This window comes from Aethalodelphis obliquidens, unplaced genomic scaffold, assembly GCF_003676395.1.
Source record: "Aethalodelphis obliquidens isolate GAN/ISIS:26980383/991018 unplaced genomic scaffold, ASM367639v1 scaffold7, whole genome shotgun sequence".
NCBI classification, from domain to species: domain Eukaryota; kingdom Metazoa; phylum Chordata; class Mammalia; order Artiodactyla; family Delphinidae; genus Aethalodelphis; species Aethalodelphis obliquidens.
In genome coordinates this window covers 56,822,064-56,836,769 of record NW_020837951.1, presented here as the reverse complement: position 1 = coordinate 56,836,769, position 14,706 = coordinate 56,822,064, and the positions used below count along the sequence as shown (strand labels likewise).

At 39.1% G+C, this 14,706-nt stretch overlaps 1 protein-coding gene across 2 annotated transcripts in view; it reads right to left on the bottom strand.

Annotated features, from left to right (window-relative positions):
* Window positions 1-14,706, bottom strand: part of KDM4C (lysine demethylase 4C) — a 400,366-nt gene that overhangs the window by 50,592 nt on the left and 335,068 nt on the right. For both annotated transcript variants that reach the window (XM_027105850.1, XM_027105851.1), the window contains exon 19: window positions 107-277. In XM_027105850.1, coding sequence (XP_026961651.1) covers window positions 107-277 — 171 coding nt within the window. The remainder of the gene's footprint in view (window positions 1-106; window positions 278-14,706) is intronic.

Genomic DNA, 14,706 nt, shown 5'->3' with positions numbered 1-14,706 from the left:
ATGAAATGAGTTACTTCAAGAGCCGAAGTAAAGAGTCCCAAGAGGTTCAGCTGGTTTAGTTATACAAAAAGTACACTGGGGAGCAGGCACCCAGGACCTTACTCACCACGATATCCTCGGGGAACGTGTCTCTGCTGAAGGAGCCGTCATCAAACACGACCTCATAGAAGGTCTGCGCCGTCACAGCGATCACCCTGCAGCTGTAGTACCGGGTGTTGCGATGCTTCGTGATGACCGTCTGCCCCACAGCGATGCCCTTCTCGCCAGCCTTGGACTTCTAAGGAAGGGGCAGAGAAAGAGGAGAGAAAAGAAACAGGAGAAAAAACAGAAAATAAAAGAAATATTTATTTAGAAAACATCATTGGTGTGGTCATGATATACACTTTTAATTGTTAAACCTTTTATTGGGGAGTAATTTCAAACAGAAGTTGCAAGAATATGAATAATACAAAAACATACATATACTCTTTGACCCTTTACTCAGGTTCATCTATTGTTATTTATTGCTATTGTTAACATTTTACCATTTCCCTTTTTTTGCCTACTCTCTATTTTACATATGTGTATATTTAAGTATATATATATATATATATACATAAATAAAATTGTGTGTGTGTGCATGCCACAAACCATTTGAGAATAAGCTACATATAATCATGGGCTTTAACACCTAAATACATCAGTGTGTATTTTCTAAAAACAGGGATTTTCCTTTATATAACCACAGTACAGTTCCTAACTTTAGTAAATTTAACATGGATGCCATACTTTAATCGACCATGCATAGTCCAATTTTGTCAAGTGAGCCAATCACGATCTTTATGGCCCCCATCCTTTATGTACAGGATGCAGTCTTGAGTCACATACTGCATTTAGTTGCCAAGTCTCTTCGACCTCCTTTAATCTGGAACATTTCCACAGCCTTTCTTTGTCTTTTATGATCATGATACTTTTGAAGGATACAGCTCTCCCTCCCCCTGCTTTTTCAGTAGAACATATGTCTGATGTTTCCTCATGATTAGATTCAGGTTATACATTCCTGGCCAGAATACCACTACCACAGAGACAATGTTGTATTCTTCTCAGGGTATCACATCTGGAGGCACATGTTTGTCCACCTTTCAATGGTGATTTTAATTTTGATCCTGGTCAAAGCGTAGTCCAATTTCTTCATTCTGTAATGACTATTTTTCCCTTCCAACTAATAAGCAATCTGTGGGAGGGACTTTAACACCATGTAAATATCCTGTTCCTCCACATTTCTGCTTAGATTTAGCAACGACTGATGAGTCTTGCTTGATCCAATTTTACTATGATGGTGATGATATGCTGATTTTTCCTGCTCCAGCACTCCCTCCACATTTACTAGTTGGCACCTGGCAGTTATTAAGCAAAAATCTCCTACCTTCCCCCCATCCATCCATCCATCCGTCATCAGTATGGAATTATTAATTCCGCCTACCCAACTGTTTAGAATTCATACTATAATTAATAATTTTGGTACTCAGATTATCCCAGATTTGGCCAATAGAAGCCTCTTCAATCTGTTTTCCTGTGCCCCTTAAGATGTCTTTTTATTTCTTATCAGTTCCTTACTTTCTGGCCTAACAAGATGTGTCAAGATCATCTTGCCTCAGCCCTGGAATTAACATTTCCCTGAGGAGTGTGGTTCATTTTAGAGGGCAGTGATATTAGAGAATAAGATCCAGGTGCTTAGGTGTGCTTATTCCTACAAAAGCACCATTGTTTCTCGACCCTTTCAGAAGACAGGCCAAAGAAATATATGCATGTAGATATATGTGTGTGTGTGGATATGTATACGTACACACACACACACTATCACACTACAGGTATACATAAACATATGTATAACCATGGAAAACCATGGACTAGGTCTCAGAGTACATGTGTCATGCTATGGAAGCAGAAGGCTTCAGGATGAACGCTTCAGGAAGTGCTTGGCAGAGTGCTGGGCTCAGAGTAAGTACTCCTGAAATGTTAGCTTGCTGTATTTGGGGCTTTCTGTTTGTTTTCTTGCTTGCTTTGTTTTTCAGAATAAGGCTGTTGCTCCCCTGTCAGGAGCTCATACAAACCCCATTCCTGCCAGGCAGAGAGGGTAGCCAACATCTTACAAGGAAGTCTGCTCTCAAACATTCAGTCCCTTTTACTCCCCAGCTCCAAGTATCATTCATCACCCTTATTCTTTTGATGCCACAAGCTCTGACCCACTAGGGGGGCCCTGAATCAAGCACTTGGGAAGGTCCAGGACCTTTGCTAAATGGGCCCTAGAAGGCACCGTCTCATGATCCCCAAGATACCAACATTAGTCTGACATGTCACCCCTAACCTACAGAAAGCCAAGATTCACTAAACCCCAGTGTTTTCTGACAGCAGTATTTATAACGTTACTGGGAAATAAAGTGTCATCAATTCAGAATCTTGGTTTAATTAGAGGTTTTACTTATTTTTTCCCTGAATTTCAAAAAAGGCTAAAACACCTTGTAGGAAACATATAAAGTGCTATGCTTAATCTTTTCCTTCTGGAAACCAAAGAAGAAATGCCCGGAGAGTTAATGATTCACTAATTCCTTCAACAGTCATGTGATGCCAGCCAGTGGGCACCAAGCACCTCCCCTGGTGCTGGGGACCCAAACAAAAACCACTAAGACTTGATTCCTGTCCCCTGGAACAGGCCCACAAAGGTATGCGCCATGAAGTTATCTTACAGGTGGCATGATTCAAGACTGGTGACACTGTAGCATGCCATCTACAGCATGTCTTCATACTCACAGGCAGAATTAGGGGAGGAGAGCAATGAAGCACCAAGTACTGGGCACGAGCAAAAGTCCAGAAGCAGGGAACAGCCCATTCTGTTCTGGGAACAGCAAGAGATCTGCTATTGTGTGGGAGGGGAAGCGGGCAGGAAGGAGAAGACTTGAGAAATGGCCTGGGGCCCAGAGGTCAGGCTATGGGGTAGAGGGGAGTAGAGCAGCTCTTATGCCATCCTAAGGAGTCTATATATTACCCTGTGAGCCTAAGGAAGCCACTGAGAGGACTAAGCATAGAAGAAAAATGATCCAGGTCTGTGTGGCTTTTAGGGGAGAAGGGGCATCTCCATGTGGGAAATGAGGGCCTACAGATAAAGATGCTCATGACTTGCGTAGAGGGCCAACTGTCTCCCAAACGTGTTCCTAAGAGTCCTCTCCTTGTAGAGTGAGCTCTGCCATCTAGTTTCTCACATGCCTAACAAAACAAAAGGATATTTTCCTTCTAGAAATCATTCCCTACTGATTGCTAGGTTGGTTGGGAAATTTTTCTGTGCCTTTAAGGTGTAGTTAGCTGTGTAAACATTTTGACAAAGGACAAGAGCAAGAAGCCTGTAGTGATTTAAACGTACTTTGCTTGAAGTAGAAATCTTTAACAGCTAGGCCACATATGCCAAAATAATTCCCTAGTTTCCCACTTCATTCCTCTGCCCAACCCCTTTAAATATATCTAACCTTTCAAAGTAAGAGAACAACTGAGATGTAATAATAAATTCGAGTGAGGGCACAGTCTGCAGAGTTCTGTAACTCCAAAATTGGGCCCATGACTACTGCTTAAGATTGTATCAGGGCTCCCCTGGTGGTGCAGTGGCTGAGAGTCCGCCTGCCAATGCAGGGGACACGGGTTTGAGCCCTGGTCCAGGAAGATCCCACATGCCACAGAGCGACTAAGCCCGTGCACCACAACTACTGAGCCTGTGCTCTAGAGCCCACCAGCCACAACTACTGAGCCCACGTGCCACAACTACTGAAACCCGTGCACCTAGAGCCCATGCTCCACAACAAGACAACCACTGCAATGAGAAGCCTGCACACCACAATGAAGAGTAGCCCCCACTCACCACAACTAAAGAAAGCCTGCACGCAACAACGAAGATCCAATGCAACCAAAAATTAAAAAATAAAAAAAATAAAAGATTGTATCAGTTACAACTGACCCTAGGAGGCGAAGGTTGCAACTTGTTTGGCTAAACACAGTGGTCCTTAGTGACCTGGATTAGGGCCAAAAAAGGCTTCATGTTGGCAGCATATTTTTGCAAAGGCTGTCCCTCTTTGTCAAACCACCTTAAAAACACTCATAGTCAGAACTGCATGTACTGTATTTTACTATGATAATAGTTTCATTGTGCATATTTTATTAAAATTGGAATGCACCTGCTAAGGAAACAATGTTTTGGATTTGAATTATAAGCTCAGCTTCCTCCTAGCTGTGTGATCTTGGGGATGTTATATAACCTTTAGCAGCCTCAGTTTGCTCATCTGTAGAAGGGACAATAATATTTACATTAAAGGTTTCCTATAAGAGGAAGTACATAAAATGCGTAGACTCATAGGCAGTTGGTTCTCGGCAACTGTTAACTGGCTTCGTTTTAAGAACTGAAGAACATACGTGAGAACCTAGCCCCAGGTTAATACACCACTCTTCCCTACCGTACCCCAGTAACTAGCATATACAACTGTGCAGCACCCTGGTTTCACATGACAAGGCTCAATCCAGCTCTAAATAATCACTGTCCTGCTCTTTATCTCATCCCCTTCTGACTCTAATTCTTGTCAAACAGGGGCACATAGCTATGGTTCTTAGGAAGGAAGGCATAAATAATGTGGTCTCCTCCCTCGACCCCCAAGGCTCTCAAAGCCTTTGTTTACAACTCTCTTAAGGCTCTGGTCAAATGTCACTTTCACTGACTATCCCTCCTATAACAGGGCAAAATCCACAGGTCAGTGCCAGGACCTCTTTGTCTTTTTATTTGTGGCACCCAGTACACTGCATACAACACTGTTGCTGTCAGATGAACAATGAATGAATAAATGAATGGAAAAATGAATGAACAGGAAAAAACTAAATAAATGAACTGTGATGAGGGGTAGAGACACATTTTTTAAACGGGAGAAGATTGATTCTAATTATTCACTGTCCAGAAAAGGGCAAAAAGAAACAAAGGGGAGTTTTAGGAAGAAGTTCCTCTTTCTTAGGGTGGGTAGACATGTATGAAGGTAAGGGGAGGAAATAAAGAAGGTTTATAGTGAGATTCACAAGGTCTGGAAAGTAGAAGCAGCCAGTTAAGGGAAAAGAAAAGTGACAAAGACTTGACAGAGAAAAGGTCGATTCTAGACCACAACCATTTTCTTCCTGCTAGGACACGAAATTTATGCAAACTGGCTGATTGGAAAGATGGCCAGCACACAAATTAAATATACAGCCTTCATCTAAATAAAAATTTTCATAAGCCTCAAGCATGACCATTTCATGGGGAGTACTAAAGAAAACAGATTTTTTTCATAATGTTACTTTAATATGATTTCTGATTTATTTTTGCAGGAAAAGTTTATTGACAAGCATATCCCATAACTGATTATACATCCTCAATAATATTTCCTGTCAGAAAAGCCTAAGAACCTACTGATGTTAAGAATGTCATTTCTGATCAGAGAAGATGGACATTATGCAAGGGGCTCCATCAGATTATAGAAGTGGCTACGGTTTTCTAAGATTGGTGCACAGGCTAAGGCTGGTAAAAGTCACATTTTCTTTAACAGGCACTAAGCAGAAATCAACAGTGGTTTAAGAAAAAACACGACTTAAAGAAAAGCTAGAACCAGTTCAAAATTCTGGGGATGTGAAAAAAAAAATGTTAACTAAGAAAATGTTACAGACATTTCGCAAAAGCATCAAAGAGTCACTGGTACACATAACACAGATATGTTACCAACACGTGTCCATACACGTGAGTTAATTAGACTCTCCCAATAACTCTGTGAAGCAGTTGTTATTTTCATTAAACAGATGAAGTCACTGAGGTACAAGGTCAAGTGACTTTTCCAAGATCTCAGAGCTGGTGAGAGGCTGAAGTGGGGCCCAGAAGCAGATGCTCTCCCACCACAAGTGCCTTGGTATCATCAACCAGGAGAACACACGTGGAAAGAAATCAGAGGAGAAATAAAACTAACCAGGAAGTGAGACTAATGGAATTCAAGCAGTTCCCAGAGAAGTTACATTTCTTTCTTTTCTAACTGACTTACTGAGTTAGAACCTCCTCTGTTCTACATACCTTTTGAGGCACTTCATTTAATCTCCCCAGTATAATCACAGAGTTGAATTAGCAACTTGGATTTGGAGCCTATCTGAAGATGAAAAGTGCAGAACGTATAATTGCATATGCTCTCAGTTTTCCTATGTGTACACACATGACACGCATACACACTGCAGTAAATTGCAAAAATGCTCACATACCTTCGCACCTTCCTCTTTCCACATTCGTGAAAATGTGAGTTTGCAGCTCCTCCCCTCTACAGCTGGAGTCTATTTCCCCAACCCTCAAATCTGAGCTAGGCTTGTGGCTTAGCCTGCTTTGACCAAAAGAATACCGCAGAAGTAACGGTGTGCAAATGCAAAGCCTCTTGCACACTTCCGCTGTCTCCCTAGGGACCCCAGATTCTGTCATGTGAACAAATTCAAGTTATCCTGCTGGCAGGTTAGAGACCATATTGACCAAAGCTGAGGCCCTACACATATAAGAGAACCCAGCCAAAAGAAGGCAAGCTGTTCTGCAGCTCACCACAGACAGATGAGGCAACCAGCCTGAAACAGAAGAAGCACCCAACTGAGCCCAGCCTTAACTTCTGACCTACAGAATCAGCAGCTAAGAGTTGTCATTGTTTTAAGCCACTAAGTTTTGGGGTGGTTTGTCACATACACAACTTAGAAAAAAGAATACAGTGACCCTTGAAAAATGCAAGAGTTAGGGGCGTCAACCACCCCCCGGCCTTGCACAGTTAAAAACCCACATATAACTTTACAGTCGGCACTCCATATGCATGGATTCAATCAATCAAGGATTGTATAGAATTCAGTATGTATTTATGGGAAAAAAATCCACATATAGGTGGACCCACACAGTTTAAATCCATCTTGTTCAAGGGTTAAATGTACTAAGAAAATAATATACTAAACTGTTAGCTATATACAATGCTAGGTAATGAAATTTTGTCTATTTGATTCTTTATGTACTTCTGTGTACCTTCCATTATACACAGTTGACCCTTGAACACAGGGGTTAGGGGCACCTTGATCCCCTTCACAGTGAAAATATCTGCATAGCACTATCTCTGCCTCAAAAACAAAAGAACTAGTACATGACTTAACCAAGGGCAGGAAGCTGAAACAGTTTGAATGCAATCAGGACTCTTTTGATGCCACATACTGTGAACTCTAATCAAACACAAATTTTCTCCACACTTAGTTAATTTAAAGATCTAAAAAATGAAAATACAGGTACTATATTTTTTGAAAAAAATCCACGCGTAAGTGGACCTGTGCAGTTCAAAGCCATGGTGTTCAAGAGTCAACTGTATTTCTCTAATTATTATCACCACAGCCTTCTGACCATCTGAACCAAGACTAAGGGAGCCAGGAAGCCCATATGCACATGTGCCCAGAAGGCCATTGAGAACGGAATGTTTGCTGCCATAGACCCCCTTGGTTAACTTGTGAGCCTGTGGATCCCTACTCAGAATAATGTTTTTAAATCCATAAAATAAAACAAGATTATCCTCCGCCCCCAAAAAAATTATATTGAAAAAACCAAATTTGTGGTATAATAGCTATACTTCTTTAATAATGTACTAAATATTAATACCTAGTGGCAGGTCAAACAACTATTAATATCTTAATTTCAAAGTTACAATGGGAATCCAGCAGCCTGTGGAACAAAAACCACATTCACAGAAAGATAGACAAGATGAAAAGGCACAGGGTTATGTACCAGATGAAGGAACAAGATAAAACCCCAGAAAAACAACTAAATGAAGCGGAGATAGGCAACCTTCCAGAAAAAAAATTCAGAATAATGATAGTGAAGATGATCCAGGACCTCGGAAAAAGAATGGAGGCAAAGATTGAGAAGATGCAAAAAATGTTTAACAGAGACCTAGAAGAATTAAAGAACAAACAAACAAAGATGAACAAAACAATAACTGAAATGGAAACTACACTAGAAGGAATCAATAGCAGAATAACTGAGGCAGAAGAACGGACAAGTGAACTGGAAGACAGAATGGTGGAACTCACTGCTGTGGAACAGAATAAAGAAAAAAGAAGGAAAAGAAATGAAGACAGCCTAAGAGTCCTCTGGGACAACATTAAACACAATAACATTCGCACTATAGGGGTCGCAGAAGGAGAAGAGAGAGAGAAAGGACCCGAGAAAATATTTGAAGAGATTATAGTCAAAAACTTCCCTAACATGGGAAAGGAAATAGCCACCGAAGTCCAGGAAGCACAGAGAGTCCCACAGAGGATAAACCCAAGGAGAAACATGCAGAGACACACAGTAATCAAATTGGCAAAAATCAAAGGCAAAGAAAAATTACTGAAAGCAGCAAGGGAACAAGGACAAATAACATACAAGGGCACTCCCATAAGGTTTACAGCTGATTTCTCAGCAGAATCTCTACAAGCCAGAAGGGAGTGGCATGATATACTTAAAGTGATGGAAGAACCTACAACCAAGATTACTCTACCTGGCAAGGATCTCATTCAGATTCGATGGAGAAATCAAAAGCTTTACAGACAAACAAAAGCTAAGAGAATTCAGCACTACCAAACCAGCTCTACAACAAATGCTAAAGGAACTTCTCTAAGTGGGAAACACAAAAGAACAAAAGGACCTGCAAAAACAAACCCAAAACAATTAAGAAAATGGTCATAGGAACATACATATCGATAATTACCTTAAACATGAACGGAATAAATGCTCCAGCCAAAAGACACAGGCTTGCTGAATGCATACAAAAACAAGACCCATATATATGCTGTCTACAAGAGACCCACTTCAGACCAAGGGACATACACAGACTGAAAGTGAGGGGATGGAAAAAGATATTCCATGCAAATGGAAATCCAAAGAAAGCTGGAGTAGCAATACTCATATCAGATAAAATAGACTTTAAAGAATGTTACAAGGGACAAGGAAGGACACTACATAATGATCAAGGGATCAATCAAAGAAGAAGATATAATAATTATAAATACATATGCACCCAACACAGAAGCACCTCAATACATAAGGCAACTGCTAACAGCTATAAAAGAGGACATCAACAGTAACAAAATAATAGTGGGGGACTTTAACACCTCACTTACAGCAATGGACAGATCATCCAAAGTGAAAATAAGGAAAGAGAAGCTTTAAATGATACAATTGACCAGATAGATTTAATTGATAGTTATAGAATATTCCATCCAAAAACAGAAGATTACACTTTCTTCTCAAGTGCACATTAAACATTCTCCAGGATAGATCACATCTTGGGTCACAAATCAAGCCTCAGTAAATTTAAGAAAATTGAAATCATATCAAGCATCTTTTCTGACCACAACGCTATGAGATTAGAAATGAATTACAGGGAAAAAAGCATACAAAACACAAACACATGGAGGCTAAACTATACGTTACTAAATAACCAAGAGATCACTGAAGAAATCAAAGAGGAAATCAAAAAATACCTAGAGACAAATGACAATGAAAACTTGATGATCCAAAACCTATGGGATGTAGCAAAAGCAGTTCTCAGAGGGAAGTTTATAGCTATATAAGCCTACCTCAAGAAACATCTCAAATAAACAATCTAACCTTACACCTAAAGGAACCAGAGAAAGAAAAACAAACAAAACCCAAAGTCAGCAGAAGGAAAGAAATCATAAAGATCAGAGCAGAAATAAATGAAATAGAAACAAAGAAAACAATAGCAAAGATCAATAAAACTAAAAGCTGGTTCTTTGAAAAGATAAACAACGTTGATAAACCATTAGCCAGACTCATCAAGAAAATTAGGGAGAGGACTCAAATCAATAAAATTAGATATGAAAATGGAGAAGTTACAACAGACACCGCAGAAATACAAAGCATCCTAAGAGACTACTACAAGCAACTGTATGCCAATAAAATGGACAACCTGGAAGAAATGGACAAATTCTTAGAAAGGTATAACCTTCCAAGACTGAACGAGGAAGAAATAGAAAATATGAACAGACCAATCAGAAGTAATGAAATTGAAACTGGGATTAAAATTCTTCCAACAAACAAAAGTCCAGGACCAGACAGCTTCACAGGTGACTTCTATCAATCATTTAGAGAAGAGCTAACACCCATCCTTCTCAAACTCTTCCAAAAAATTGCAGAGGAAGGAACACTCCCAAACTCATTCTATGAGGCTACCATCACCCTGATACCAAAACCAGACAAAGACCCTACAAAAAAAGAAAATTACAGACCAGTATCACTGATGAATATAGATGCAAAAATCCTCAACAAAATACTAGCAAACAGAATCCAACAGAACATGAAAAGGACCATACACCATGATCAAGTGGGATTTACCCCAGGGATGCAAGGATTCTTCAATATATGCAAATCAATGTATATACCATATTAACAAATTGAAGAAGAAAAACCATATGATCATCTCAATAGATGCAGAAAAAGCTTTTGACAAAATTCAACACCCATTTATAACAAAAACTCTCCAGAAAGCGGGCATAGAGGGAACCCACCTCAACATAATAAAGGCCATATATGACAAACCCACAGCAAACATCATTCTCAATGGTGAAAAACTGAAAACATTTCCTCTAAGATCAGGAACAAGACAAGGATGTCCACTCTCACCACTATTATTCCACATAGTTTTGGAAGTCCTACCCACGGTGATCAGAGAAGAAAAATAAATAAGAGGAATATAAATTGGAAAAGAAGAAGTAAAACTGTCACTGTTTGCAGATGACATGATACTATAAATAGAGAATCCTAAAGATGCCACCAGAAAACTACTAGAGCTAATCAATGAATTTGGTAAAGTAGCAGGATACAAAATTAACGCACAGAAATCTCTGGCATTCCTATATACTAATGATGAAAAATCTGAAAGAGAAATTAAGGAAACACTCCCATTTACCACTGCAACAAAAAGAATAAAATACCTAGGAATAAACCTACCTAGGGAGACAAAAGACCTGTATGCAGAAAACTATAAGACACTGATGAAAGAAATTAAAGATGATACAAACAGATGGAGAGATGTACCATGTTTTTGGATTGGAAGAATCAATATTGTGAAAATGACTATACTACCCAAAGCAATCTACAGATTCAATGCAATCCCTATCAAATTACCAATGGCAGTTTTTACGGAACTAGAACAAAAAATCTTAAAATTTGTATGGAGACACAAAAAACCCCGAACAGCCAAAGCAGTCTTGAGGGAAAAAACCAGAGGTGGAGGAATCAGACTTCCTGACTTCAGACTATACTACAAAACTACAGTAATCAAGACAGTATGGTACTGCCACAAACACAGAAATATAGATCAATGGAAGAAGATAAAAGCCCAGAGATAAACCCATGCACCTATAGTCAACTAATCTATGACAAAGGAGGCAAGGATATACAATGGAGAAAAGACAGTCTCTCAATAAGTGGTGCTGGGAAAACTGGACAGCTACATGTAAAAGAATGAAATTAGAACACTCCCTAACACAATACACAAACATAAACTCAAAATGGATTAGGGACCTAAATGTAAGACTGGACACTATAAAACTCTTAGAGGAAAACATAGAAAGAACACTCTTTGAAATAAATCACAGCAGGATCTTTTTAGATCCACCTCCTAGACTAATGGAAATAAAAACAAAAATAAACAAATGGGACCTAATGAAACTTAAAAGCTTTTGCACCACAAAGGAAACCATAAACAAGACGAAAAGACAGCCCTCAGAATGGGAGAAAATATTTGCAAACGAATCAACAGAAAAGGATTAATCTCCAAAATATATAAACAGCTCATGCAGCTCAATATTAAAAAACCCAAACCAAAAATGGGCAGAAGACCTAAATAGACATTTCTCCAAAGAAGACATACAGATGGCCAAGAAGCACATGAAAAGCTGCTCAACATCACTAATTATTAGAGAAATGCAAATCAAAACTACAATGAGGTATCACCTCACACCAGTTAGAATGGGCATCATCAGAAAATCTACAAACAACAAATGCTTGAGAGGGTGTGCAGAAAAGGAAACCCTCTTGCACTGTTGGTGTTGGGAATGTAAATTGATATAGCCACTATGGAGAACAGTAGGGAGGTTCCTTAAAAAACTAAAAATAGAATTACCATATGATCCAGCAATGCCACTGCTGGGCATATACCCAGAGAAAACCATAATTCAGAAAGACACATGCACCCCAGTGTTTATTGCAGCCCTATTTACAATAGCCAGGTCATGGAAGCAACCTAAATGCCCATCGAGTGATGAATGGATAAAGAAGTTGTGGTGCATATATACAATGGAATATTACTCAGCCATAAAAATGAATGAAATCGGGTCACTTGTTGAGACGTGGATGGATCTAGAGACTGTCATACAGAGTGAAGTAAGTCAGAAAGAGAAAAACAAATATCGTATATTAACGCATATATGTGGAACCTAGAAAAATGGTACAGATGAACCGGTTTGCAGGGCAGAAATTGAGATACAGATGTATAGAACAAACGTATGGACACCAAGGGGGGAAAGCAGCAGGGGGTGAAGTTGGTGGTGTGATGAACTGGGAGATTGGGATTGACATGTACACACTGACGTGTATAAAATGGATGACTAATAAGAACCTGTTGTATAAAAATATAATAATAATAGATAACTTATAAGAACCGGCTGTATAAAAAAAAAGTTACAATGGGCATAGTAATATTTTGAGATCTCTCTTACAATGGTAATGTGATTTCTATTGTGGACAGAGTCACAGGAACTGCTAATGCCACCTTTGCTTATGCTCAAAACTGACAGAACTGTTAAATTCTAGCTGGAATTTAGAAAGAAAATTGCTATATTTTCCCTCATGCTCTAACAGACAAATTTTTCTTGACACTAAATTGTTAAAAAGATTTTATCACCAGGAACATTTAAAGGAACAGCACTCAGCCTGGTAACAACAGTCTTTGTAAAAATCACAACAATGTTATTTATGTCTGGTGCTTGTACATACTGTCAATAAATGGACATAGTAATGAAATGAAACTCAATGAAGGCACCTCTGTGAAGGGTGAAGTTATAGAGGCTAAAGTGGGTAATTTTGGGGTGACGTAAACTGAAACAGGAATCTAACTTGAGCACTGAGATTGGAATATGTACTGCATCCTCAAATATCATTTCTGCCCAGTGACTTTCTGACAGAGAACAGAGAGGAGTTTAGTTCAAACTTGACCTCTAAAGTGAGGGCTCAGAGAGGAGTTCTGTCTGGTAGAGGAAGGAATATTTCTATGCTCTGCAAGATGTATCGGACGTGTGAAGGCTGATGTGCATTCATACCCTGAAGGAGAATCACCCACCATCTGATGAGATGAGTCATGGGTAGAGATGTCATCTTAGGAAAATCCCTGAGTGGATTCTCCATCTGTAATAATGATGTTAATAAAGGGTGCAAATCCAAATACGATAGTATAGGTAGAGGCTCACAGGTACATCCATCATTCATTCAGCAAGGCTGGAGAGTTGAAGGAAAAAGCTAAGCAACTTATCCAGTGAACAGGCCAAAAAGCACATTTCCATGTATATCCAATAACCCTTTTGCCTTCTCAACTTTATTATTTCTCCGTAATTTCTATGAATTAATAAACTGAGATATTATTGTATTTTTTTCAAGGTATCCATTTTATTAAAAAATCCTAGAGGTATTAGAGTGAATAAATTAATACAAACTATTATTCTTTTACCAAACTTATGCAGCAAAAATCACTCATCTAAATTTGCCTTGTAATAATGAAAGCTTTCTTTATAAAATTACGAGAGCTAGGTAAAAATGTTTTACCCAGAAAAACCTAAACCCCTGGGGCTTCATGAAGAAACAATTGCTCTTAGAGCACAAATGCACATGCAGGCTCATAAAAATGTCACAATTATTTAATTTTCGACATGTCTGTTTGTTCACGTGTACTTGATTTCTTGTGGGTTTTTAAGTACAAACATATAATACAGTGGGAAATGGTGGTAAGCAGTTTCCCAGCAGATTTAAGGTCTTTTTCAATGTAACGCCTACAGAAGTATAACTAACAGGCTGCAGAAGATACTGAGAAGAAAAAAAATGAATTCTGTTCCATGTGAGTTATTAGCTCACGTCAGAGGTGGTTGGTCTTATTCAGGAGCTAAGTGAAGGGGACTGGGATGGGAGAAGCATCTTCAGATGCTTCACTGTGTTAATGTAGGAAACTCTCAACAGGTAGGCACCACCTGCTTTCTATTCTGAATAGTTTTCAGCAAACATACTTCATAAAGAGCAGACAGGAAAAACCTGATGTGAGCTCCTGCTAACTCATTTCCAATCTCATTACTTGTAAGAGAACATGTGAGTCCCTGGATGCCTGGCACTAGAAGCTCTGCTTTGGGCTTTTATATTTCAGATGCTCTTCAGGCCTCTTGGGTAGTAACAGTAAAATGGGGGCGGGGACCCTATAGATTCAACAAAATCTCAGTCATTCACACCAGTTGTGTGTGTGTTTAGAAATCAACAAGCCGATTTTTTAATTTGTGTAAAAATGCAAAGAACCTAAAATATACAAACAATGCTGGAATGAATTACAATTTAGGGGAAATGAGGAGGAAAAG